The following is a 25,131-nucleotide window of genomic DNA, read 5'->3' as shown; positions in this document are numbered from 1 at the left end:
CTAAGACATAACTCACAATAGGAGGAACAGGGAATTTCCTGTTAGTCCAGTGGTTAGAACTCCGTGCTCTCACTGCCAAGGGCCCGGGTTCAATTCCTGTTGGGGAACTAAGATCCCACAAGCCATGCTGTGCAGCCAAAAAAGAAGAAGAGGAACACAGGGATCTCTTTAGATACGAGAAAAACAGAAAACAAATAGCAAATGGCAGATGTAAAAGCCACTACATAAATATTAAATATGAATGAACTAAACACCCTACTCAAACAACAGAGATTTTCACACTGGATTAAAAAAAAAAACAAGATTGGGCTTCCCTGGTGGTGCAGTGGTTGAGAGTCCGCCTGCCGATGCAGGGGACATGGGTTCGTGCCCCGGTCTGGGAAGATCCCACATGCCGCGGCCAGCTGGGCCCGTGAGCCATGGTCACTGAGCCTGCACGTCCAGAGCCTGTGCTCCGCAATGGGAGAGGCCACAACAGCGAGAGGCCCGCGTACCGCCAAAAAAAAACACAAAAAAACAAAAAAAACAAGATCCATATGATAAAGGACTTGTCTTTAGAATATATGATCTCTTACAACACAGAAGACAACAACCCAAAGAGGGGAGGGAGGATTTCAACAGACATTTCTCCAAAGACGATATACAAATGACCAAAAGCCTAGCAGAGGATGTTCAAAATCACTAGTCCTAGGGAAATGTAAATTAAATCCACAATGAGATTCTACTTCATACCCACTAGGTTGGCTTTGTCAAAAGGACAAGACTATAAGAAACACTGTACAAGATATGGAGAAACGGGAACCTTCATACACTGGTAGTTGGAACATTAAATTATATAGTTACTTTCAAAACAGTTCATCAGGTTCTTAACAAGTTAAACAGAAACTCACCACATCACACAGCAATTTCTAGAAGTCTACCAAGACAAATGAAAACGTGTCCACGCAAAGACATGTATACTCATATATATATATATATATATATAAACACAGAGAGAAGGGGAGGGAAGGAGGGAGGGAGGGAAGAGAGGAGGAAGGGAGAAAGGAAGCAGGGGCAATAAAAAACGGGCAAATGAAAATAACTGGTATATCAGAATCAAGGGTATATGAGAATTCCTTGTATTATTCTGGTAATGTTTCTCTAAGTTTGAAAGTACATCAAAATTTTAAATTACCCAAATAAAGGGCAAGAATATCATGTAGCAAGCTCCCTCTACCAACCTCAACGAAGACCATATACAGCTTAAAAGGTACTAGAAAACTGTAGGTAATTTTAATAAAATCACTTCAAGAATATAGTATGGTTGTAAAACCACTACAATGTGCTCTAAAATAATTTTTCTACTGAGTTAGGTAAAGTCATCTGTAAATTCTGTAACAACACATTCATATTCACAAAATCTGACTGAAAAATAAACACAACTTTCCATTTCTAACACAGCATAATTCAAAAGTTCACTCTGAATGGGACTGGGTTTTTGGTTTTATTTTGGTTTTAACGCAAAGCATAATTACATAGTTATTCATAATTTGAGGTGTGTTACTTGTTTATTTAACAAAATGCTGCTGCTCTGAAATAAACTTCATTTTCAGAGTGATAGTAATGTTAAAATAAAAAAGACCATGAAAATGCAAGCTGCATTTTAAAAAGCTTATAATAATCATTTAAATTCCGATTGTATCTGTAGGTTCACAATTCTCTACTCTTAGATTTTTAAAAAAACACTTTATATATGGTCAATCTAGATCATAATTAAGTGCATCTTAATGAAGTTTCCACTGATGTATGTAGAAATATGATTTACCAATAGCCAAATAGCATCATTTCTTTATCAAAGATAAGTGGTACTATCTAGAAATAAAGACAGTCCTTCAAGAATTTTATTTTCCTAAGTAAAAATACTTCCCAAGAGCTAAAGGCACAATTTCTATTCACATCTAGCACTGTAACCAACCATAAAATCATTACTTATTTTCAACTTAATAACTGATTGACATTTCTCAAACAAGCTGTTTTCAATCCTGATAGTTCTTTATTTTCTTTGGTAAATTGCTGTTTGCAGTAGGTGTCCATCATGAGAATAATCAAAATTAGATAAATGTGACAAAAGACTGACAAAGTGTTTCACACCCTTGAGTGATACCAAGAATGGGAGAAAAGTGTTGCAAAATACGACTACTGCAGTGCTACTTATGGTCTTGCAATAAAACCAACAATGCATCAAGAGCTATCATCTCACATCCAATTTCTTCCCCTCAAGAACAATCTGAACCTCTTTGGCATCCAAAGGCTCATAGGTCAGTAAAGCTTCTGCTAGATTCTTGTGCTCTTTTGCATGAGTCTTCAAGATATGTTTTGCTCGCTCATACGAATCCTGAAATACAAAGCAGATATGTAAGAGGCAGAAACCTTAGGAGAAGCACAAACCCTCAATGAGATAAAAAGCCTTTATGCACCCTAAAAAAACTATAAAATCTATTGACTTCTAGTTATGAAAGATAAATGCATTTAAAAGCTTGGTTCCCTAAAGATAACTCTTTCATACTTTCAAATGTTACATTTTTAACCTCAAAGTCTATCATAGAGATAACTGAGGACTACTTAAACAAAAAGCTACTTAAGAAATAAAAGTATACACTGTACTCATCTGCTTTCTAAATAAGGTCTGTGAACACAGAAATCTATTTCTCTTTTCAGTATACGTGCTAAAAGGAAAGGGAGTTTGCTCCTTTTGCCTCTTGAGATTTCACCAATTTACTCAATCTAGAATGGCCAGAAAAGATATAATTTCCATTCTTTTACTTGGTAACACACTCACCTCTCAATACTGTAACACAGTATCATTAGAGGTGATCCCTGACTTCCATACATTTGATTTTTTTTTTGCAACCCACCTTGAACTTTTCATTTAAATCCTTCAACTCTCTTTCCAAAGGTGAGTCTGAATTAAGTTTATCAGCTTATGAATAACGGCAGTAATAACAGTTCATTTTTGGCAGTGTCATATTCGCCTGTACAATGTTTATGCCAATATTTTACTAGCGAATTATATTTTTGTCCTTATAAAATTGGGTGGAAAATGTAAAAGTGAATTTACCAACACCAAGAAGCACAGGTCATATAAACACAATACAATTACTAGACATTTTGAGCATAACCATGTCCAAGTAAAATAATCAAATTAAAGAAAATACATAAAATATTAGAAATATATCAGCTAAAGAAGAACTGAATATTTAAATCACAATGTAAATTGTTCTGGGCTTCCCTAGTGGCACAGTGGTTAAGAATCCGCCTGCCAATGCAGGGGACACGGGTTCAATCCCTGGTCCGGGAAGATCCCACATGCCGCGAAGCAACTAAGCCCGTGTGCCACAACCACTGAAGCCCCGCACCACAGCCACTGAAGCCCGTGCCCTAGAGCCCATGCTCAGCAACAAGAGAAGCCACCGTAATGAAGAGCAGCCCCTGCTCGCTGCAACTAGAGAAAGCCCACATGTAGCAACAAAGACCCAATGCAGCCAAAAATAAAATAAATAAATTTATTTTAAAAAATATATATATACATATGTGTGTGTGTGTGTGTGTGTGTGTATATATATATATATATATATACATATATACATATATATATATGTATATATATATATATATATATATATAAATTGTTCTTAGCCTATGGCCAGAATAAAATAAAGATCCAGTCTATGATCAGGGGTTCCAGTCTATGTCAAAAATCCAGTCTATGACATATTTAATCACGGCAGCACCGGTGCACCTATTAACTTTATAAAACAGAGGAACTTTAGTTTTTTTGCAAGCACTCAAATATTTAGGCACATTTTGACTAAATAGATAAATAAACATTTAAAAAAAGATCATTACCCTCAGACGGATTCTGGTTTCCTGTTCAATAGCAGATTGAGTTTCTGGACTCAGTTTCCCTGTATCACTGTAGGTCATAACTCCAAGCTAAAATCAATGAAAAGAAAGAAATCCAACAGAAAAACCTCCAACACTAATGTATGTAACAGAGGAAGTACTATCCTATACATAAGAAAATAAATATCATGGGGGCAAGGAAAAAATACAATATAAAAATGCCCTTGAGGGCAAAAAAACTTCATTATTCTTCTGAAAGTATAATACTAAAAAGTGTGAACAAGAGAGAAAATTTTAAATCCTAAGTATCGTTCTGAGTACCTTCTTAGAAAACCTTAGCAGCTATTCTAGTCCAGAAATCCACAATTCACAGAGTACTGGAATTGCTTTATGGAGCCACAGTGATAATGTAGGAACGTGAAGTATGTGGAAAGGGCAAAGTAAGCAAGCTCAACAAGTAGGTCTTCGATGTCATATGAATAAAAAAGCTAAAGAATTTATATTATCATTTGGTTAATTCATGAAGTAATAACTCTTACTGTTTGAGCAGCTGGAATGGAAAGAGTATGTTACATTTCTCAGAAAATGACATTTAGTTTAGAGTCAGCTTTGTTAAATCCATTTGGAATGAGACAGGGGAAAATCTATCAATTTATAATGAGAATCCTCTCTCACAAAGAGACACTTGGCACATCAACATTTGATACATGAGGAAGGATTAAAATTAGCCATTACCTTTTCACTCATTCCAAATGTGGTGACGATCTGCTTTGCTATTTGGGTTGCATTATCAAAATCACTGGAAGCACCTGAAATTTTGAAATATACATAAAACTCAGGTTAAAAAAAATCTTTAAACCAACAAACACAATTTGAACCAAAGCTATTCTTTACAGCCAACCTGTTGTAATATGATCAGCTCCAAATATAAGTTCCTCTGCCACTCTTCCTCCCATACTGACGTCCATCTGAGCAAGAAGCTGAGCTCTAGTTTCGTTCCGTCGATCATTTTCAGGCAACAGGTACACCCAGACAATTGAAAAACAGAAAAAATTCAGACACAGTTTTGAAACACTTACATTAATAACCTGAATTATCATTTGTCTCTCATGACCTTACTTAATACCATGATGCTGAAAGCTCAGCGGCATTTAATAGAGATGGTCATGGTGATTGATTACCAAACCAGCTATGTATAAAATGAGGAAAGCAAAAGTGCAGTTTATAAATAGTAAGTAGTTAATGCTGCAATACAACTGTTTGTCCCTCGTTGCACAAAAATGTTTAAAACGTCTATAGGGACGTCCCTGGTGGTGCAGTGGTTAAGAATCTGCCTGCCAATGCAGGGGACACGGTTCGAGCCCTGGTCTGGGAAGATCCCACATGCCGCGGAGCAACTCAGCCTGTGCGCCACAACTACTGGGCCCGTGCTCTAGAGCCTGCAAGCCACAACCACTGAGCCCATGTATCACAACTACTGAGGCCCGCACGCCTAGAGCCTGTGCTCTGCAACAAGAGAAGCCACCGCAATGAGAAGCCCACGCACTGCAATGAAGAGCAGCCCCCTCTCGCTTCCACTAGAGAAAGCCCGCGTGCAGCAAAGAAGACCCAACGCAGCCAAAAATAAAATTTAAAACATAAATAAATAAAAATAAACGTCTATAATTAGAGAGATATGAAAATGAAACTTGTACTCAATGAGAAAAAACTTAGAAAAACTATTGAACCAGTCACTATGATACATAATTTCTTTCGAGGGGAAAAGAGCAACTACATATTTAAGAATTATATTTTGCTGTCATTCCTGAATTACATTTCATAATGTAAATATATTATCTGAAATATTAAGGATATCCTTTATTAGCAGGTAAATTTCACAAGTATGTCTGATTTCAAGACAGTTGAGGAAGTTAAAGAAGAAAGTATCAACACACCTAGGAAGTAGCTGAATTTTCTTTTGAAATGTTTCCATCAGCAATTTCCTACATAAGCTCCTGGGGAGCGCTATTTGAAAGAAAAGAAAAACTAAAGATACATGTCCAAGTGTTGGCCCTCGTGGCATGATTGTAGCTTTGTTGATAGGCATAGCATCTTTAGTGTAATATGCAATAATAGCGTGACCAGATTCATGATACGCTGTGATTGTTTTGTTTTTGTTATCAATTTCCACACTTCTACGCTCAGGCTCTAAGAATAAAAATTTACTTAAGTAAAATACTCCATTAAGAAGGTATATTTAAATGAATGAAGCTCCTTTGTCTCAAAGTCATTCTTAGAGTCATATGATTTAATATCATTAATAAATATTTTAAAAGTTTGAAAGTTTAAAAAATGAGTAGATTCCACTCTACAACACATGTAAACCATAATTTGTCAACTGAAAACCAAACTGTAAAAACTATCATCTTAATCCTTATATCAAAAGGAAAAGCTGTATTCTATTTCTAGAAAATAAACTTCTAATTTAACAGGAATATCATAACTAACCTGTTTTGAAGGCAATTCAAGATTTAAAGTAAAAATTAAATTCTGAAAAACAGTAAAATTAACTATTCTTTTATCAGCAATATCAGACAAGAGGAAAGACATGGGCACTCATGCCCCCCAAAGAGTGTAATATAATTTATAATATATTTGTTCTGTAACAGGCCAAACTGTGTTGCTCTGTTAGAGTATATATTTGCATGTTTCTATACCTTTCTTTTTTATAAACTTTCTCTCAAAATTAAGAGTTTTTTCTCGGACTTCCCCGGTGGCGCAGTGGTTAAGAATCCGCCTGCCAATGCAGGGGACACGGGTTCGAGCTCTGGTCCAAGAAGACTCCACATGCCGCGGAGCAACTAAGCCCATGCGCCACAGCTACTGAGCCTGAGTTCTAGAGCCCATAAGCCACAACTACTGAAGCCCACGCACCTAGAGCCCATGTTCCATGAGAAGCCACCACAATGAGAAGCCCATGCACCACAATGAAGAGTAGCCCCCGCTCGCCGCAACTAGAGAAAGCCCGCATGCAGCAACGAAGACCCAATGCAGCCAATAAATAAATAAATAATTTTTTAAAAAAAAACAGAGTGAATTACCACCAAACCAAAAATTATCAAGTGGCAATTTTTTAAAAAAAGAATTTTTTGTCTAACATAATGAACAGTATAAGATAGGGAAAAAATGAAAAAAAAGAAAACCTACCCATTAGGATTTTATCTTTGGAGAACTCTAGTTCCGTCATGGTTACCACTTCTTTTCCATCAACAGCTGCCTTTAAAGCAGCTTGGTTCACAAGATTCTCCAACTCTGCTCCAGAAAAGCCAACAGTACCTCGAGCTATGATTTCTGGATCAACAGCTATATGCAGACAGGACACAATATTAAAATTTCAGAAGAGCTAATAAAAAGCTCTTCATAAAGAACTCACATTGCAAAAGAAAAAAGAAGATAGCCATCATGAGCTGTAATTTTACAAAAGCTTACTTCACTAAATTCTAAGGGGAAAAAGCCAAAACTGCTAGTAAACACACCATTAAAATTGTCATTGGGACAAATCACAAAAGTTATTATATTTAAATAACTTTGTGATAAACAGAGAAAGGTAGAGTTGCCAGATAACGATTTACAAACCTTTAATTATGGCCTAACCACAAACTGAAAAAGCACATTCATAGACGTTTTGTTTTCAGAATTTCATCTTGAAATAACTTTGGACATAAAAGCCCCCCTTATTATCGGAAACATATTTGGTTTTAAGAATTGATTCAGGTATCTTTGAAAATACTGCAGCTTTAATAGCTGCTTTTATTACTCAGGTAGTTCCATAATATTTCCATGTGTTTTGTTTTATAGTCTGCTTCCCCTCTTTTGGCCCCAAAGTGACTATATCATGAGGTACTATGCTCATAATATACAGGTGCTTTTTATATGATTTTATATTTTACATTCATCTAAAGAAACATTTATACATAGATTTCATCAAGTATTATCTAAGTACTCAAAAGAAAACTTTCTTTAGAATCGGGATTCAAAATGACAGAATCTCTGGACACACGTTCATTGAGAAATGGACTTTATGGACAAACAAGAGGAGAGAAAAATAGACATTTAAAGGAATTTGTCTTTTAAGACATCCTGAGTAAGGACCACAAACAGGGTGGATTGATATATTACCATTTTATGGAGATAATGTCTGTATCGTCGAATTAAGACTTACACTGATCAAACTTTATCTTATTGAGATACCACTTCAAGATTTCTGTTCGACCTTTTACATCTGGCCTGGGAACTGTAACCTGCATGTCAAAACGACCAGGACGTATTAAGGCGCTAAAGGGAGAATACAAAAAGAAAATATAAATTAATAAGCTGACTGTGCTGAAGGTCAAGTTAAACAGGACAGACATCCTAAAGAGAAGATGGAAAGACAGTGGCAACCAATATTTATTTTGAACATAAATATTCAGATTAGTTCCTTATAAAACGTGGCTCAAAGAACAGTTTCAATAACCAGAAGGCAGAACAAAGGTTCATATAGATAAATGTGTGCATCTAGATAGCATACAGCCCTTCAGAGACAAAGACATGCAAGTCAGCCAGTCAAGGAACAAATAATTCTACAGCAATCTATTATGAGAGCTACACATCCATCTTACTGCTATTAAGTACAAAATGTTAAACTAGAGTCTTAGGCAAGAACCAACTATTAGATCAAATGAAAGTATGAATAACTTCTATATAATAAAACCAATAAAACTTTTAAACTATAGTAAATTTTATTCTAAAAATCCTCTCTACCCCCCACCCGAAAGCTTTGTGATGTTTAAGTTGTGAGCAGATTCTTTTAGCAGCTTTACTGAGATACAATTTTCATATCATAGAATTTGAAGTCGAAAACCCAGTGTTGTTTTTTTTTAACATCATTGTTGGAGTATAATTTGCTTTACAATGTTGTGTTATTTTCTGCTGTATAACAAAGTGAATCAGTTATACATATACATATGTCCCCATATCCCCTCCCTCTTGCATCTCCCTCCCTGCCACCCTCCCTATCCCACCCCTCTAGGTGGTCACAAAGCACCGAGCTGATCTCCCTGTGCTGTGCCGCTGCTTCCCACTAGCTATCTATTTTACGTTTGGTAGTGTAACCCAGTGGTTTTTAATATATTCAGAGTTGCCCAACCATCACCACAATCTAATTTTAGAGAATTTTTACCCCCTCCCTCTCTTCTCCAGCTGAAAGCAACCCCAAATCTACTGGCAGTTATTCCCCATTTTCCCTAACCTCTGGCAACCACTAAATTCCTTTCTGTTGCTATGGATCTGCTTATTCTAGACATTTCATATAAAAGCAATCATATAATATGTGATGTTTTGTGATGGGTTTCCTTCACTTAGCACAATATTTTTAAAGTTCATCACTATTCTAGAATATATCACAAAAATTTTAATACTTACTTATCTAATGCCTCTGGGAAGTTTGTGGCTCCTATGATGATAACTCCTTCGTTGGGCTTAAAACTATTATAAAAAAAAAAGGACCTTTTCATTGAAAATTAAAACAGCACACATGTAGAAATGTTCTATGCAAAACTGTTTATCGTTAATCTTACTAACAGCAAAGAAAAGGGATTGATCTTTTTAATGCCCAAAATGATAAGGCATCTCTAATTGTTTTCTTAAAATGCCAGTGCACTTCAATAAAAGTGTTAATAATAAATCACCAGGTCATCTGTGGTTACATACCTTCATAATAGTTTTTCTAGTTAGGAAGAGATGACCTGACACAAAAAGCTTGAGTCCCCGACTAATTTTTGAAAAACATTTTCAAGTTTACCAATTCAAATTATTTGCTCCTAGACTTCCAGAATGTCTTATATGACTTTAAGAAACAATTTTTTGATCTACAGCAACACTCAAAATAGGGTTTTATATTTCTTTCGTACATCATAGTAGTACTTAAAAATGCCTTATAATTCCATAATCACATAAACATTCTCTTCTACAATTTCAAACTTGTCTTTTCAGATTAATTTTTGAAAAGGAGTGTTCTTGTAGTCTCTTGAGTTGGTGTTTTACAATTAAATCTTTTCATTAAACTTAAAAATCCTTATTGCTATAATATCCAGGAAAGGAATATTTGCACATATTCGTGAAAGAGTATATTTTATATCCTTAAACAAATGTTGCAATATATAATCGAAAAATTGAATCTCATAGTTTTCTTCCCCAGTCTTGTTTATATTTTCAAAAGTTCAGAACTCTGCATAGGTTTGCATCATTTAATTATACCAGGTTAGTATATTTTACAGATATTTATCTTAACATCATATGCTTTTCCTGAATAAGTTTATCTATTACTAATCCAAATGCACTTATCCAAATCTTTCTTCTAAGTCCCCTGGGTGCCTCAAATTTGTTATGCCCCAAACTGAAGACATTGTCCCTGATGCCTTCCTCTTTCCTGACTCTTTGTAAGCTACTCTGTCATCTGTCTTCCCCATCCTAGTAGATAACATCACTGAAATACCAAAGCAGGAAAAATCCTGGACTCCATCCCTCCCTGAAATCACCACATCCTGTTGCTCATCAAGTTCAGTATTTTCTACCTGCTTACCATTTTTCATTTCCTATTACTTTCTCACTTATAATTTTGAAATGCTCTTTTCTAGTTTTGCTCCCCTGATGTTCATCTTTACGTTGCTGCCAGAGTGACCTTTCTAAAATATATTTGTGAAGATGTAACACCTCTACTTATGTAGTGGATCCCCATCACATGAAGGAGAAAGTTCATGTTCTAGGAGGACACTTGCTTTTTTTGGTTTGGCTCTGATCCTCCAGTTTTGTCTCTCCATGCCATTCCCGGTAACTGTATTCTAGTTTTCCACGTGACTTGTTATGTTGTTTCACGCCTCGTCCTTTTGCTCAGGCTGCCTTTTCTAGAATCCCCTTCACATCCCCGCTCTACACTGTGTGTGTCTTTTAAGACACAGACCTGTCTTTGCAGCATTTCCTGAGCTACCCAGATACAGCTGACTCCTCTTTCCTGTGTGCCCTTCCTGTACTCTGTTCACATCAGTTGTAGAGCTTTTGAATGATACTTTGCTGTTCTTACTTGTTTTCATGTAGCTCTCCTGGACTACAGAGCAGAATCGGTCTTCTATTTATATTTCCAGCTTTTCTCCCAGGATAGTGCCTATGATTTGACAGATCCAGTAAATGTTTGTGGTCTTACTGATTGATTGAATGACCAAATGAATGAATATGATGTTTTCTGGAATGAGGTGTTTGTTTTGTTTTGTTTTTATAGGAAGGAGCAACAAATCCAGAAATTGGAGAAAAAGAAAATGATACTGATATTGAACGTGCTCCATAGGAGCAAACAGATCATAACAATTTGACTTTTTTTTTTTTTTTTTTTGCGGTACGCAGGCCTCTCACTGTTATGGCCTCTCCCGTTGCGGAGCACAGGCTCCGGATGCGCAGGCTCAGCGGCCATGGCTCACGGGCCCAGCCGCTCCGCGGCATGTGGGATCTTTCCGGACCGGGGCACGAACCCGTGTCCCCTGCATCAGCAGGCAGACCCTCAACCACTGCACCACCAGTGAAGCCCTTTTTTTTTTTCATTTCTTTTTAAGTATGTTTCTTTTGCTCCGTTTCTTCAGAAGTATCCCAACTACTACCAACTTTTTCTTCCTGAAAATGCCTCAACCCTCTGAAATTCTTTTCTGCTACTTTATTTTATTTAAATATTTGTGGATAGAGATAGACATATATGTACTTAAAATTCATAGTAGTAAATGTTCTCATTAATGTATCTGTGGCTGCATTTTACAGATATGATGTCAGCATTAGGATTAGGAGAAGAGGAAGGTATAGAATCACCTTGGGATTCTGAGGTACTGTCTTCTATTATTATTATTATTTTTTATTTTAAAATATAAGCACTGAATGATGTTAAAACATAAAGGGGGGGTGCTTTGACTTTACTTTCTCACCTTTGCATTTGCCCTTCAAAATTTTTTCCTTACATTTTTAACCTGTAATTAATTAAATAATTGTGTGCTAAGTATAATAACTACCACATAGTGCACTTTTGTTAATTTGCAAGATTCACCTAATGAAACCAGTGTAGCACAGAGCAAAAACCAAGGCTTAGAAGTCATAAGGAATCAGTTTGGGTTCTGAAGTTAAATTTATCTAAAAACTGAAGCATTATTCCAGGTCAGCCTATGGCCAAATGTATGTTTCTTTTTTCTTTTCTTTTTTTAAAAAATTTTTGTTGGAGTCTAGTTGATTTACAATGTTGTGTTACTTTCAGATATACAGCAAAGTGAATCAGTTATACATATATCCACTCTTTTTTCGATTCCTTCCCCATATAGGCCATTACAGAGTATTCAGTAGAGTTCTCTGTGCTATACAGGAGGTCCTTATTATTGATCTATTTTATATATAGTAGGGTGTATCTGTCAGTCCCAGTCTCCCAAGCAAATGTATGTTTCTTTGGTACATATGGATGTGTAAAACTCCTAGTGAGGTTCAGAGAGAAACAGGTTGAAATGTAGTTTTTTACCACTTAGACCTGAAAAAGATAGTGCCTGAGACTTGAAAGTATTAGTACATTTGGATTTTCAAATAGATCTGCAAGGAACGTTTCAAGAGAAGCAAAAGAATGGGGAATAATAAGTATGTGGCGTTATAATAACAACAGTTTGGTTTAGCGATGTTTTAATAAGTACACACCATTTTGGATAAACTAGTGTGCGTTGAGTACCTTTATGGCAGCCATACTTGAAGTAACGTAAATATAAAGTAATGATGACCTGTTGTAAGGTGACAGCTATGGAAAGAGATAAGAAGGGCCTGATCTGTTAGACCTAGGCAGCTGCTGCAGTGATACAGCACTGTGTTTAAAGTCAAAAGACATGGTAGCATCCTGGTTCTGTCACGAGCTGTGGGATCTCGGAAAAACTTGTCTACCCTGGTTGAGCGTCAGTGACGTCCTTCGTAAAAATGGTACTGGTACCCACTTGTCAGGTAGGTGTAGGGAACAGATGTGGTAAGAGCTGTGAACACACCTTGTAAACTGTAAAGGGTGCTATAGAAATGTAAGACAAAAATGATCACAGTGCATGGACATATATACACTACCAAACGTAAGGTAGATAGATAGTGGGAAGCAGCCGCAGAGCACAGGGAGATCAGCTCGGTGCTTTGTGACTGCCTGGAGGGGTGGGATGGGGAGGGTGGGAGGGAGGGAGCTGCATGAGGGAAGGGATGTGGGAACAGATGTATATGTATGACTGATTCACTTTGTTATAAAGCAGAAACTAATAAAAAATGGTCACAGTGGCAATTAGTGACTCACTAAATGCTGGGGCACTTTTTTAAAACCTGAAGGACAATAAAATGACAGTAGTGTTAAGAATAGGAAAATTAGAACGGGCATGTGGATTTCTAGCTTGGGGTATGTTAAGTTTCTATATAGACTGTTATCGGAGATCTCCTATAGGTATCAAGTGCTTTGGTACTTGAAGTCCACTCAACATTTTAAATGTTTTGTTCTTAAATAAATTCCTGTTATTGAATACCAACTATATGCTGGGCAGTTAGACACTGACTGTACCAATTGAGGGGTAAGGCTGTAGTGGTGGGAACATAAAACCCAACAGGAATCCTTTATAAGTCACTGTTAAGTCCTTCATGTAAAGAAAATGGAGAGAGCTTCCCTGGTGGCGCAGTGGTTGAGAGTCCACCTGCCGATGCAGGGGATACAGGTTCGTTCCCCGGTCCGGGAAGATCCCACGTACCGCAGACCGGCTGGGCTCGTGAGCCATGGCCGCTAAGCCTGCGCGTCCAGAGCCTGTGCTCCTCAACGGGAGAGGCCACAACAGTGAGAGACAAAGAAAATGGAGAATGTTACGTTAGACAACATTGAGAGAGTTTGTAGTTAGGATGGGGATGGGAGTGGGAGTGGAATTTAGGTAGTCAGAAAAGATCTGCATGTGAGAAAAGCTACCAAGGGGAGGATGGGAAAGAGCCAGTCATGTCAGGGTCCAGGAGAGGGACATTCTGGACAAAGAGAGCAGCGGATCCCATCATTACACTCTCGCATCTTGGAAGGACCAGGAAACAGGAAGTGGGGTAACTGTCCTTACAATCACTTTTATCATTGTTGTTGTATGTAGAAAATAAAATGTGCATAAGAAAAGCTTGGCACATTTAGATGCTTAATAAATAAAAGTTCTTATTCTTCCCTTATTAAAGCTTGCTGTACTTTTTTGAAGAGTTGCATAACTATATTTAAATTTTCTCCTATTATTTAAACATAACAGTTTTTATTACTACTTCGCTATTTTATTCAACTATTTTTCCTATCAATAAAAATTTTATCAAATTACAGATTCTTATAAGCCCTTGTTTACCTAAATGAAGCATCTTCTACAGTGTTCTGTTTATGCTCAACATGAAATACTTCATGGTTTCTTTTCATGCCAAGTATATTATTTTAATACTAAAAATTTCTGTCTTTAGAAATATTTTAAATTTATAGCAAGGGTACTTATTAAAGCATTTATTTAAACACATATTTTTTAAAAATACTCTCTTCTTTTGACAATGAATGTAAAGTAGAGTTAGGTGTTTTGAAGTTAATTCTTTGCTGAAATGTGCCTGTAAGTCAGGCACATTTTTTGTCTGTGAAAATAATTCCTCTGGCTTTCCATGCTCAGTTTACAGAGTCAGTAGCCAAATGAGGATAAAAGATAGACTTGATCTAGAGAGTGTATATGAAGTTTTCTATTTCAGTGTTTGGGTTTTCAATGCATGCTTCTCTTATTTTTAAATCTAATTGCTTGTAAAGTAGGAAATTTTTAAAAAGTAGGGTATTTCCAGCTATTAGAAGGGGATTAGGAAAGCTTTATGCAACTCATTATTAATATCAATTTTAACAGAGTATCTCTGAGAGACTTCCAGAGAAGTATGTTGATCATTTATCTGGAGCTGCAGGTCAAAGAGGAAAAAATATATTAAATGGACAAGTAGAAGGTAAGAACTATATTTTTATGAAAAAGTCATTTGACAGCATGTTGATTTAAAATGGGAATTCTGATATATTCTAATAGCCAAAGAAAATCACCTGTCGGTTAAGAGGAAGTATCATTCCTCACACTGATTTCAAGTTGAACTGAGCCTGTCTCATTCTGGAAAAGAAGTGCTGTATCAGAAGAACTAAGCAGCTACATCTTTTTTTCTTGTCAAAAATCCATCAGCAGTTTTTAGGCAGTTTTTATTTGGCCAAAAAGCAGTGCTTGAATACCTAACTGTGTGGTGTGTTCTATTTAAGCTCTGAGTGTCCAGATGTTCTTTTGTAGACAACATGCCATGATATAATCATCTATCTCCATGTCTGTTACCAAGTTACACTGTGAAGTGTGCCACCCTTTTGAGGTGGTCCTCAAAGACACAGTTTGCTTGTTGTTTAACCAAGTGTCCTAAAGCATGTACCTGAAGTTATATCATTTTTTATTCTAAAAAGCTACGCAGCTTATATTCTGAAAACTATTAAAAAAACATAACACTGTTGATGCAAAAAAAAAAAAAGGAAAATCACCTGTCAAATGCATAGTGAGGAAAAAGATGAGAAAAGGAGGGAAGCTGTGTATCTTATCTGGTGTCAGCCACAGATTAAATTGAGAGTCCCCTTTAAGGAGCTAAATTATTAGTTCCATTTCAAGGTACTCTACAACCTAAGGAAAGTCGGGAAATGAGGAAGAGGAAAGAAGGACTAAAGAATGAGAGAGGCAGAGGTTACAGGGAGTAAATGAAGGAAAAGGAAGCAGGGGTCTGTGGAGGACGGGGGCAAAGTAAAATAGGTCTTTAGAAAAGGGAAGAGAAGAGTATTTGAAACGTGAGACAAATTTGAAGTGAGCTTCCAGCACCGAAACTTGTCAGAGACGAACAGCAAAGCTTTCCCACTCTTACTGTGGGAATGTAGAAGCAGACTGATAGGCCAGAGTTTCTCAAATTTTAATTAGTCCCCTGGGGACCTTGTGAAAAGTGCACATGCTGAGCAGCAGGTCTGGGATTGTGCATTTCTGACAAGCTCTCAGAGTAGCAAGGGTGTAGGCTTGCATTGAGAGAAATCTGGAAGAGGAGCCACTGGATAGTTCAAGACAGAACAGGATCAAGGAAGAGTATTATTTTGTTTTTCTTTCTGAGTGTGTTTATAGCCAGAGGGTAGCAAAGCGTTGAAGTAGAACTTATAGATGTAAGGTGCCACTGCTAAGCAAAGAGGAAAAAAGAAGTGGTGGGGATGATCCATAAAAAGAATGTCAAAGGGAGAGAATTAAGACCACAGATCCAGAGACTACCTTTGAAGAGGAAAGAATATAGTGAAAGGAAAGAGGGGGGAAAGAAGGGTGTTAGGGAGGTGATTGTGGAGGTGATGAGGAAACTTGAGAGAACTCTCGTTAGATGACTTCAGTGTATTTACACTGAAACAAGGTTAGGTCATTGCTGCTCCAGAGAATACTGGAAGCAGGAGTGGGTGCTAGAATTGAGGTAAACCCCAGCTCCTCCTTCTAACTATCAGGCATCAAAGATATATGTTGTGTTGGTATGTGTTATTCAAATGAGATTAATTTGAATATGGAAGCATTGGCTGTTTTTTGTTTTTTTAAGATAGGTTTGTGGTTTTTTTTTTTTGGCTGCTTGGCTTGGCATGTGGGATCTTAATTTCCCCGACCAGGGATTGAACCCGTGCCTCCTGCAGTAGAAGCATGGGGTCTTCACCACTGGACCGCCAGGGGAGTCCCTAAGATAGCTAATTTTTTGATGATAATTGTTTCACAAAAATCCTTTTAAACATTAGCATGATATACTGAACCAAACTAATTTTGGAAACAAAAGAAATTAATAGGGTTCATTCCCTAAATGCTAGAATTGTTATTTTCAGTAAATACTACACTGATTTTGAAATATGAAAGATTTTTAATATCTAATAATTCTGTGGCAGTAAAATTTACTTTTTCCCTTTTGATAATCGTACTTCGATGTTGAAAACTTATAATACGTTATTTCTTAGATGTGCCTTATATACCTTCTTGCATGAGTGGATCGAGAAACTTTAAGATGACTAAACTAGAGGATCCAAGAAATGTAGGCATACCAGTAGCCCACATGGGTATGGAAAAACATGAATATTTTTATGAACTATTATTCTACAAGTGTATATCCAAGCTGATCAGTTCATAACCCTTTCTCTGATGAGAAATGAATTATACATTCAACTGAACTGTCATCCCAACTGTGCACTTCCTAAATTACAGGACAAACTGAAGAACATGATAAATACCTGTAGTATAACGGTGTAAATGATGCTGCTGTATTGCATTCAAGATGTGCTGTTGCATTTTACCATCAGCTTTCACATTTACCTTCTCGGGGTCATGATTTGTTGCTCTGATTAAAGATCACTTTTCTCCTCATCAATCAGCATGTTCACATTGGTACATGTGCATTTTTCTATTTTATAAAGGCTTTTGGAACATAATCTTCCTTTTGAAATCTTAACTGCATGTTTTGTTAAACCTGTACTCCTATTTTTTCTTCAGTATCTATAGTGGATTCATATGTCTGTCTTGTTGCAGTCCTAACTTCCCCCAAGAAACAAAACACCAAAACCTAAAGTATTCACTGCCAAGGCCAAGCATGAGGGTTCTGCTCAGTACTAACTGCATGAATATATAGTTGGCTTTCATAGTTACGTGTAATTGATTCTATGTCCCTTTTGCCTTTTAGATTCTCCTGAAAAATATCCTCACTTGAAGGTAAAAACTTATATTTTTGTCTTGAATTATTAACTACAGATTGTATCAAATGTACATTATTTATTAATCAACTTGTTTCAAAACCCATTCAGCCTGCAGTTGGAGTGAAAGATTCTGTTCCTAATAAAGCAGTAGGAATGAAGGATTTACAAACAGCCAGATCAGGTAAATTTTGCAGTGCAAATTTCACTCTGGAAAGAGGTACACTAAAATATTTGAAACGCTCACAGCCTTCATATTCCTAATTCTTTTTTCTTTTGTTTTTGCAAGTTTAATTGAAGGATTTGACATAAATAAGGCACATGTTATTGTTGGTATCCATGTTTTGAAAAAAAGATATTTACAAGCATAAGAAAAAGATATTTTTAAAATGTAAGCTTTAACTCAGATGTTTCTATGTACGTTTCAATACCCTAAAGTTCTCAGTTAGGAATCTCTGTACTTCTTAGGGATTCTCAGAGGTTAATTATTAGATTCTAAGATTTTTCCAGTTTTATAAAATGCTTATTTGAATTCTGACCTTAACCTAGAGTAAAGCTTCACTTGCTAACATGTCAATTGTATTTCAAATTTAATTATTTCATTTTAGTGGTGTTACACGGATGAGCTTAAACCAACCAGATGTTTTGATTAGCAGACTCTGTGTGTGTGTGTGTGTGTGTGTGTGTGCGTGTGTGTGGTCTTTGATTATTAAAAGTGGGGGAAAGTAATCATACCTTAATGACGATTTGATAGACACAATCTTGTAAAACAGTAATTCTGAACGTTTTGGGCTTTAAGATCCTTTTATTTATTTGTTTGTTATTTTTTATGATGCAGATATATAGGATCCTTTTATACTTTTAAAAATTATTGAGAATTCCAAGGAACTTTTGTTTAAGTAGGTTGTATCTACTGATGTTTACTGTATTGGAAAATAAAACTGAAAAATTTAAAATACAAACACACACTCATACATTCTATTAGCCATTAGAAGTATGACGTTATCACATATCTTGTCTCTGGAAAACTGCTCTGTACACTTAAAACAGAATGAGAATGGAAATAACGTTTACTGTTATTGTGAAAATAGTTTTGACCTCTTGGACCCCTTGAACGGTTGAGTCTTGGGACTCCAGGGATGCTCAGGTGACACTTGAGAACCACTGTTTTAAACCATTTACAGAGCTCATGGATGTGAAATGATAAAGGGACGCTTGTGATGAAACAGGCTTTAAACTTTCACTTTTACATTTCTTGCTTTCTTCTTTGATTTGTCTTTTTTTTAATGTATACAGCAGGTTCTTATTAGTCATCAATTTTATACACATCAGTGTATACATGTCATTCCCAATCTCCCAATTCATCCCACCACCATCCCCAACGCCCTGCGGTTTTCCCTCCTTGGTGTCCATACGTTTGTTTTCTACAACTGTGCCTCAATTTCTGCCCTGCAAACCAGTTCATCTGTACCATTTTTCTAGGTTCCACATATATGCGTTAATATACGATATTTGTTTTTCTCTTTCTGACTTACTTCACTCTGTATGACAGTCTCTGGATCCATCCACGTCTCAACAAATGACCCAATTTCATTCCTTTTTTATGGCTGAGTAATATTCCATTGTATATATGTACCCCATCTTCTTTATCCATTCGTCTGTCGATGGGCATTTAGGTTGCGTCCATGACCTGCCTACGGTAAATAGTGCTGCAGTGAACATTGGGGTGCATGTGTCTTTTTGAATTATGGTTTTCTCTGGGTATATGCCCAGTAGTGGGATTGCTGGATCATATGGTAATTCTATTTTTAGTTTTTTAAGGAACCTCCATACTGTTCTGCATAGTGGCTGTATCAGTTACATTCCCACCAACAGTGCAAGAGGGTTCTCTTTTCTCCATACCCTGTCCAGCCTTTGTTGTTTGTACATTTTCTGATGAAGCCCATTCTAACTGGTGTGAGGTGATACCTCATTCTAGTTTTGATTTGTATTTCTCTAATAATTAGTGATGTTGAACAGCTTTTCATGTGCTTCTTGGCCATCTGTATGTCTTCTTTGGAGAACTGTCTATCTAGGTCTTCTGCCCATTTTTGGATTGGGTTGTTTGTTTTTTTAATATTGAGCTGCATGAGCTGTTTATATGTTTTGGAGATTAATCCTTTGTCCGTTGATTTGTTTGCAAATATTTTCTCCCATTCTGAGGGTTGTCTTTTTATCTTGTTTATGGTTTCCTTTCCTGTGCAAAAGCTTTGAAGTTTCACTAGGTCCCATTTGTTTATTTTTGTTTTTATTTCCATTACTCTAGGAGGTGGATCAAAAAAGATCTTGCTGTGATTAATGTCAAAGAGTGTTCTTCCTATGTTTTCCTCTAAGAGATTTATAGTGTCCAGTCTTACATTTAGGTCTCTAATCTATTTTGAGTTTATTTTTGTGTATGGTGTTAGGGAGTGTTCTAATATCATTCTTTCCATGTATCTGTCCAGTTTTCCCAGCACCACTTATTGAAGAGACTGTCTTTCTCCATTGTATGTCCTTGCCTCCTTTGTCATAGATTAGTTGACCATAGGTGTGTGGGTTTACCTCTGGGCTTTCTATCTTGTTCCATTGATCTATGTTTCTGTTTTTCTGCCAGTACCATATTGTCTTGATTACTGTAGCTTTGTAATATAGCCTGACGTCAGGGAGTCTAATTCCTCCATCTGCGTTTTTTTTTCCCTCAAGACTGCATTAGGTATTCGGGGTCTTTTTTGTCTCCATACAAATTTTACGATTTTTTGTTCTAGTTCTGTAAAAAATGCCATTGGTAATTTGATAGGGATTGCATTGAATCTGTAGATTGCTTTGGGTAGTATAGTCATTTTCACAATATTGATTCTTCCAATCCAAGAACATGGTTTATCTCTCCATCTGTTGGTACCATCTTTAATTTCTTTCATCAGTGTCTTATACTTTTCTGCATACAGATCTTTTGTCTCCCTAGGAGGGTTTATTCCTAGGTATTTTATTCTTTTTGTTGCAATGGTAAATGAGAGTGTTTCCTTAATTTCTCTTTCATATTTTTCATCATTAGTGTATAGGAATGCAAGAGATTTCGGTGCATTAATTTTGTATCCTGCACCTTTACCAAATTCTTTGATTAGCTCTAGTAGTTTTCTGGTGGCATCTTTAGGATTCTCTATGTATGGTATCATGTCATCTGCAAACAGTGACAGTTTTACTTCTTCTTTTGCAATTTATATTCCTTTTATTTCTTTTTCTTCTCTGATTGCTGAGGCTAGGACTTCCAAAACTATGTTGAATAATAGTGGTGAGAGTGGACATCCTTGTCTTGTTCCTGATCTTAGAGGAAATGCTTTCAGTTTTTCACCATTGAGAATGATGTTTGCTGTGGGTTTGTAATATATGACCTTTATTATGTTGAGGTACGTTCCCTCTATGCCCACTTTCTGGAGAGTTTTTATCATAAATTGGTGTTGAATTTTGTTGAAAGCTTTTTCTGCATCTATTGAGATGATCATATGGTTTTTATTCTTCAATTTGTTAATATGGTGTATCACATTGATTGATTTGTGTATATTGAAGAATCCTTGCATCCCTGGGATAAATCCCAGTTGATCATGGTGTATGATCCTTTTAATGCATTGTTGGATTCTGTTTGCTAGTATTTTGTTGAGGATTTTTGCATCTATATTCATCAGTGTAATTTTCTTTTTTTGCCGTATCTTTGTCTGGTTTTGGTATCAGGGTGATGGTGGCCTCGTAAAATGAGTTTGGGAGTGCTCCTTCCTCTGCAATTTTTTGGAAGAGTTTGAGAAGGATGGGTGTTAGCTCTCCTCTAAATGTTTGATAAAATTCACCTGTGAAGCCATCTGCTCCTGGACTTTTGTTTGTTGGAAGATTTTTCATCACAGCTTCAATTTCATTACTTGTGATTGGTCTGTTCATATTTTCTGTTTCTCCTGGTTCAGTCTTGGAAGGTTATACCTTTCTAAGAATTTGTCCATTTCTTCCAGGTTGTCCATTTTATTGGCATAGAGTTGCTTGTAGTAGTCTCTTAAGATGCTTTGTCTTTCTGCGGTGTCTGTTGTAACTTCTCCTTTTTCATTTCTAATTTTATTGATTTGAGTCCTCTCCCTCTTTTTCTTGATGAGTCTGGCTAATGGTTTATCAATTTTGTTTATCTTCTCAAAGAACCAGCTTTTAGTTTTATTGATCTTTGCTATTGTTTTCTTTGTGTCTATTTCATTTATTTCTGCTCTGATCTGTATGTTTTCTTTCCTTCTGCTAACTTTGGGTTTTGTTTGTTCTTCTTTCTCTAGTTCCTTTAGGTATAAAGCTAGATTATTTATTTGAGATTTTTCTTGTTTCTTGAGGTAGGCTTGTATAGCTATAAACTTCCCTCTTAAGACTGCTTTTGCTGCATCCCATAGGTTTTGGATTGTTGTGTTTTCATTGTCATTTGTCTCTAGGTATTTTTTGATTTCCTCTTGGATTTCTTCAGTGATCTCTTGGTTATTTAGCAATTTACTGTTTAGCCTCCATGTGTTTGTGTATTTTTTGTTTTTCCACTGTAATTCATTTCTAATCTCATAGTGTTGTGGTCAGAAAAGATGCTTGATATGATTTCAATTTTCTTAAATTTACTGAGGCTTGGTTTGTGACCCAAGATGTGATTTATCCTGGAGAATGTTCTGTGCGCACTTGAGAAGAAAGTGTAATCTGCTGTTTTTGGATGGAATGTCCTATAAATATCAATTAAATCTATCTGGCCTATTGTGTCATTTAAAGCTTCTGTTTCCTTATTTATTTACATTTTGGATGATCTGTCCATTGGTGCAAGTGAGGTGTTAAAGTCCCCCACTATTATTGTGTTACTGTTGATTTCCTCTTTTACAGCTGTTAGCCGTTGCCTTATATATTGAGGTGGTCCTATGTTGGATGCATATATATTTATAATTGTTATATATTCTTCTTGGATTGATCCCTTGATCATTATATAGTGTCCTTCCTTGTCTTTTGTAACATTCTTTATTTTAAAGTCTATTTTATCTGATATGCGTATTGCTACTCCAGCTTTCTTTTGATTTCCATTTGCATGGAATATCTTTTTCCATCCCCTCACTTTCAGTCTGTATGTGTCCGTAGGTCTGAAGTGGGGCTCTTGTAGACAGCATATATATGGGTCTTGTGTTTGTATCCATTCAGCAAGCCTGTGTCTTTTGGCTGGAGCATTTAATCCATTCACGTTTAAGGTAATTATCAATATGTATGTTCCTATGACCATTTTCTTAATTCTTTTGTGTTTGTTTTTTTTCACACTTTAAAAACTTTATTTATATTAAAAAAACTCATTTGTTTTTAAAAGCATTAACAAGAGAGAAAGAAAACCAGAAAAGGTATGGAGCAGAAGACATGCCCCTTAGTAGTGTTCTGTGGGAAGGTGGGATTTTTGGTTCTCTGAAATTGAACGTTTAGTGTTTTTATAAATGAAAAGGAAAAAACAAACAGCTTTAACTTTAAGTCCCCAAAAGCCCATGGCTGTTCTATTACCCACACCCCACCGACAAAAAGAGCACCAGGAAAAGAGCAGCAGAAGACAAGAGAAATGAAGAGTGGAGCCACATCTGGATGGGGGCGATTTCCCTTGTGCAGTATGCTCTTAGGGTCACAGAGAGGAAAAGGCTCCTTTTTGCCAGAAAAGGAGTGGGACGAAATGTGAAGGGGAAAAGGGGTAAATAAGGAATTTTAATGCAGAGGGGAAGGGGGGTGGTGGGTTGTGCACTTTTCTCCTACCCCAAAGCCTCAATATATAAAGGAAGGGGGAGGGAGGAGGATAAAGATTTCCAGTTGCATTAAACAGAGCTTTTAGATTAAGGGGAGGAGTAAAAGGCAAATAAGGGAAAGGGTTAAAAAAAAATCAACCGCATAGCAGCTGATTCCTCTAGCCCAACCTGCTAATATACACTAAACTAAAAGGAGGAGGTATGGGATGGTGGGGGGTCGGGGAGGGGGATATGGACACGACTTCCCTATAACCACTTCAGAGATGACAATCATTCTGGGCAGCTAAGGAGTAAGAGCCACACCACTCACTCCTCCCACCAATCTCATCTGGAGGTTCATCAGAACAGGATTTTTGCAAAATCCCAACATATACAGTTGAGGAAAACCTTCTGTGGCTAAAATTAGAGGCTACTCCAATTCCCAGTGGAGAGACTGAGGTTCTCTAGGTCACCTCTCCTCTTCTTTCTGCTATTTAGGGCCAAGAAGTAGGTAAGAAAGCAACAAATTTACTACATTTTGACAGAATTAAACTTGTATTATTTTGAAGGAGCCTGTGATCAAGAGTGATAAATGCGTACTGTCATCCCTAGAGCAACTGCTAAGACATAACTCACAATAGGAGGAACAGGGAATTTCCTGTTAGTCCAGTGGTTAGAACTCCGTGCTCTCACTGCCAAGGGCCCGGGTTCAATTCCTGTTGGGGAACTAAGATCCCACAAGCCATGCTGTGCAGCCAAAAAAGAAGAAGAGGAACACAGGGATCTCTTTAGATACGAGAAAAACAGAAAACAAATAGCAAATGGCAGATGTAAAAGCCACTACATAAATATTAAATATGAATGAACTAAACACCCTACTCAAACAACAGAGATTTTCACACTGGATTAAAAAAAAAAACAAGATTGGGCTTCCCTGGTGGTGCAGTGGTTGAGAGTCCGCCTGCCGATGCAGGGGACATGGGTTCGTGCCCCGGTCTGGGAAGATCCCACATGCCGCGGCCAGCTGGGCCCGTGAGCCATGGTCACTGAGCCTGCACGTCCAGAGCCTGTGCTCCGCAATGGGAGAGGCCACAACAGCGAGAGGCCCGCGTACCGCCAAAAAAAACACAAAAAAACAAAAAAAACAAGATCCATATGATAAAGGACTTGTCTTTAGAATATATGATCTCTTACAACACAGAAGACAACAACCCAAAGAGGGGAGGGAGGATTTCAACAGACATTTCTCCAAAGACGATATACAAATGACCAAAAGCCTAGCAGAGGATGTTCAAAATCACTAGTCCTAGGGAAATGTAAATTAAATCCACAATGAGATTCTACTTCATACCCACTAGGTTGGCTTTGTCAAAAGGACAAGACTATAAGAAACACTGTACAAGATATGGAGAAACGGGAACCTTCATACACTGGTAGTTGGAACATTAAATTATATAGTTACTTTCAAAACAGTTCATCAGGTTCTTAACAAGTTAAACAGAAACTCACCACATCACACAGCAATTTCTAGAAGTCTACCAAGACAAATGAAAACGTGTCCACGCAAAGACATGTATACTCATATATATATATATATATATATAAACACAGAGAGAAGGGGAGGGAAGGAGGGAGGGAGGGAAGAGAGGAGGAAGGGAGAAAGGAAGCAGGGGCAATAAAAAACGGGCA

General features: G+C 36.9%; 1 protein-coding gene, 1 long non-coding RNA gene and 1 pseudogene across 4 annotated transcripts in view; 1 reads left to right on the top strand and 2 right to left on the bottom strand.

Moving 5' to 3' along the window:
* Positions 1–25,131, bottom strand: part of LOC309803326 (ankyrin repeat domain-containing protein 26-like) — a 361,186-nt pseudogene that overhangs the window by 133,236 nt on the left and 202,819 nt on the right. The window lies entirely within an intron of this gene.
* The window catches only part of LOC309803322 (ankyrin repeat domain-containing protein 26-like), a 138,971-nt gene that overhangs the window by 42,204 nt on the left and 71,636 nt on the right, over positions 1–25,131 (top strand). The window contains exons 17-21 of the mRNA XM_082619393.1: positions 11,704–11,765; positions 14,823–14,916; positions 16,955–17,053; positions 17,671–17,699; positions 17,792–17,864. Coding sequence (XP_082475519.1) covers positions 11,704–11,765; positions 14,823–14,916; positions 16,955–17,053; positions 17,671–17,699; positions 17,792–17,864 — 357 coding nt within the window. The remainder of the gene's footprint in view (positions 1–11,703; positions 11,766–14,822; positions 14,917–16,954; positions 17,054–17,670; positions 17,700–17,791; positions 17,865–25,131) is intronic.
* On the bottom strand, positions 2,096–8,060 carry LOC309803329. 2 transcript variants are annotated; one of them, XR_014293928.1, is made up of 3 exons: positions 4,784–8,060; positions 3,886–4,691; positions 2,096–2,374 (listed from the first exon to the last, which is right to left on the bottom strand). It is a non-coding gene; the product is annotated as an uncharacterized lncRNA (long non-coding RNA). The 2 variants fall into 2 exon arrangements; XR_014293927.1 differs by having other exon boundaries at positions 3,886–8,060.

The sequence above is a fragment of the Mesoplodon mirus genome (genome assembly GCF_964341445.2).
Source record: "Mesoplodon mirus genome assembly, chromosome: 4".
Classification (NCBI taxonomy): domain Eukaryota; kingdom Metazoa; phylum Chordata; class Mammalia; order Artiodactyla; family Ziphiidae; genus Mesoplodon; species Mesoplodon mirus.
This window is presented reverse-complemented; position numbering and strand designations above follow the sequence as displayed.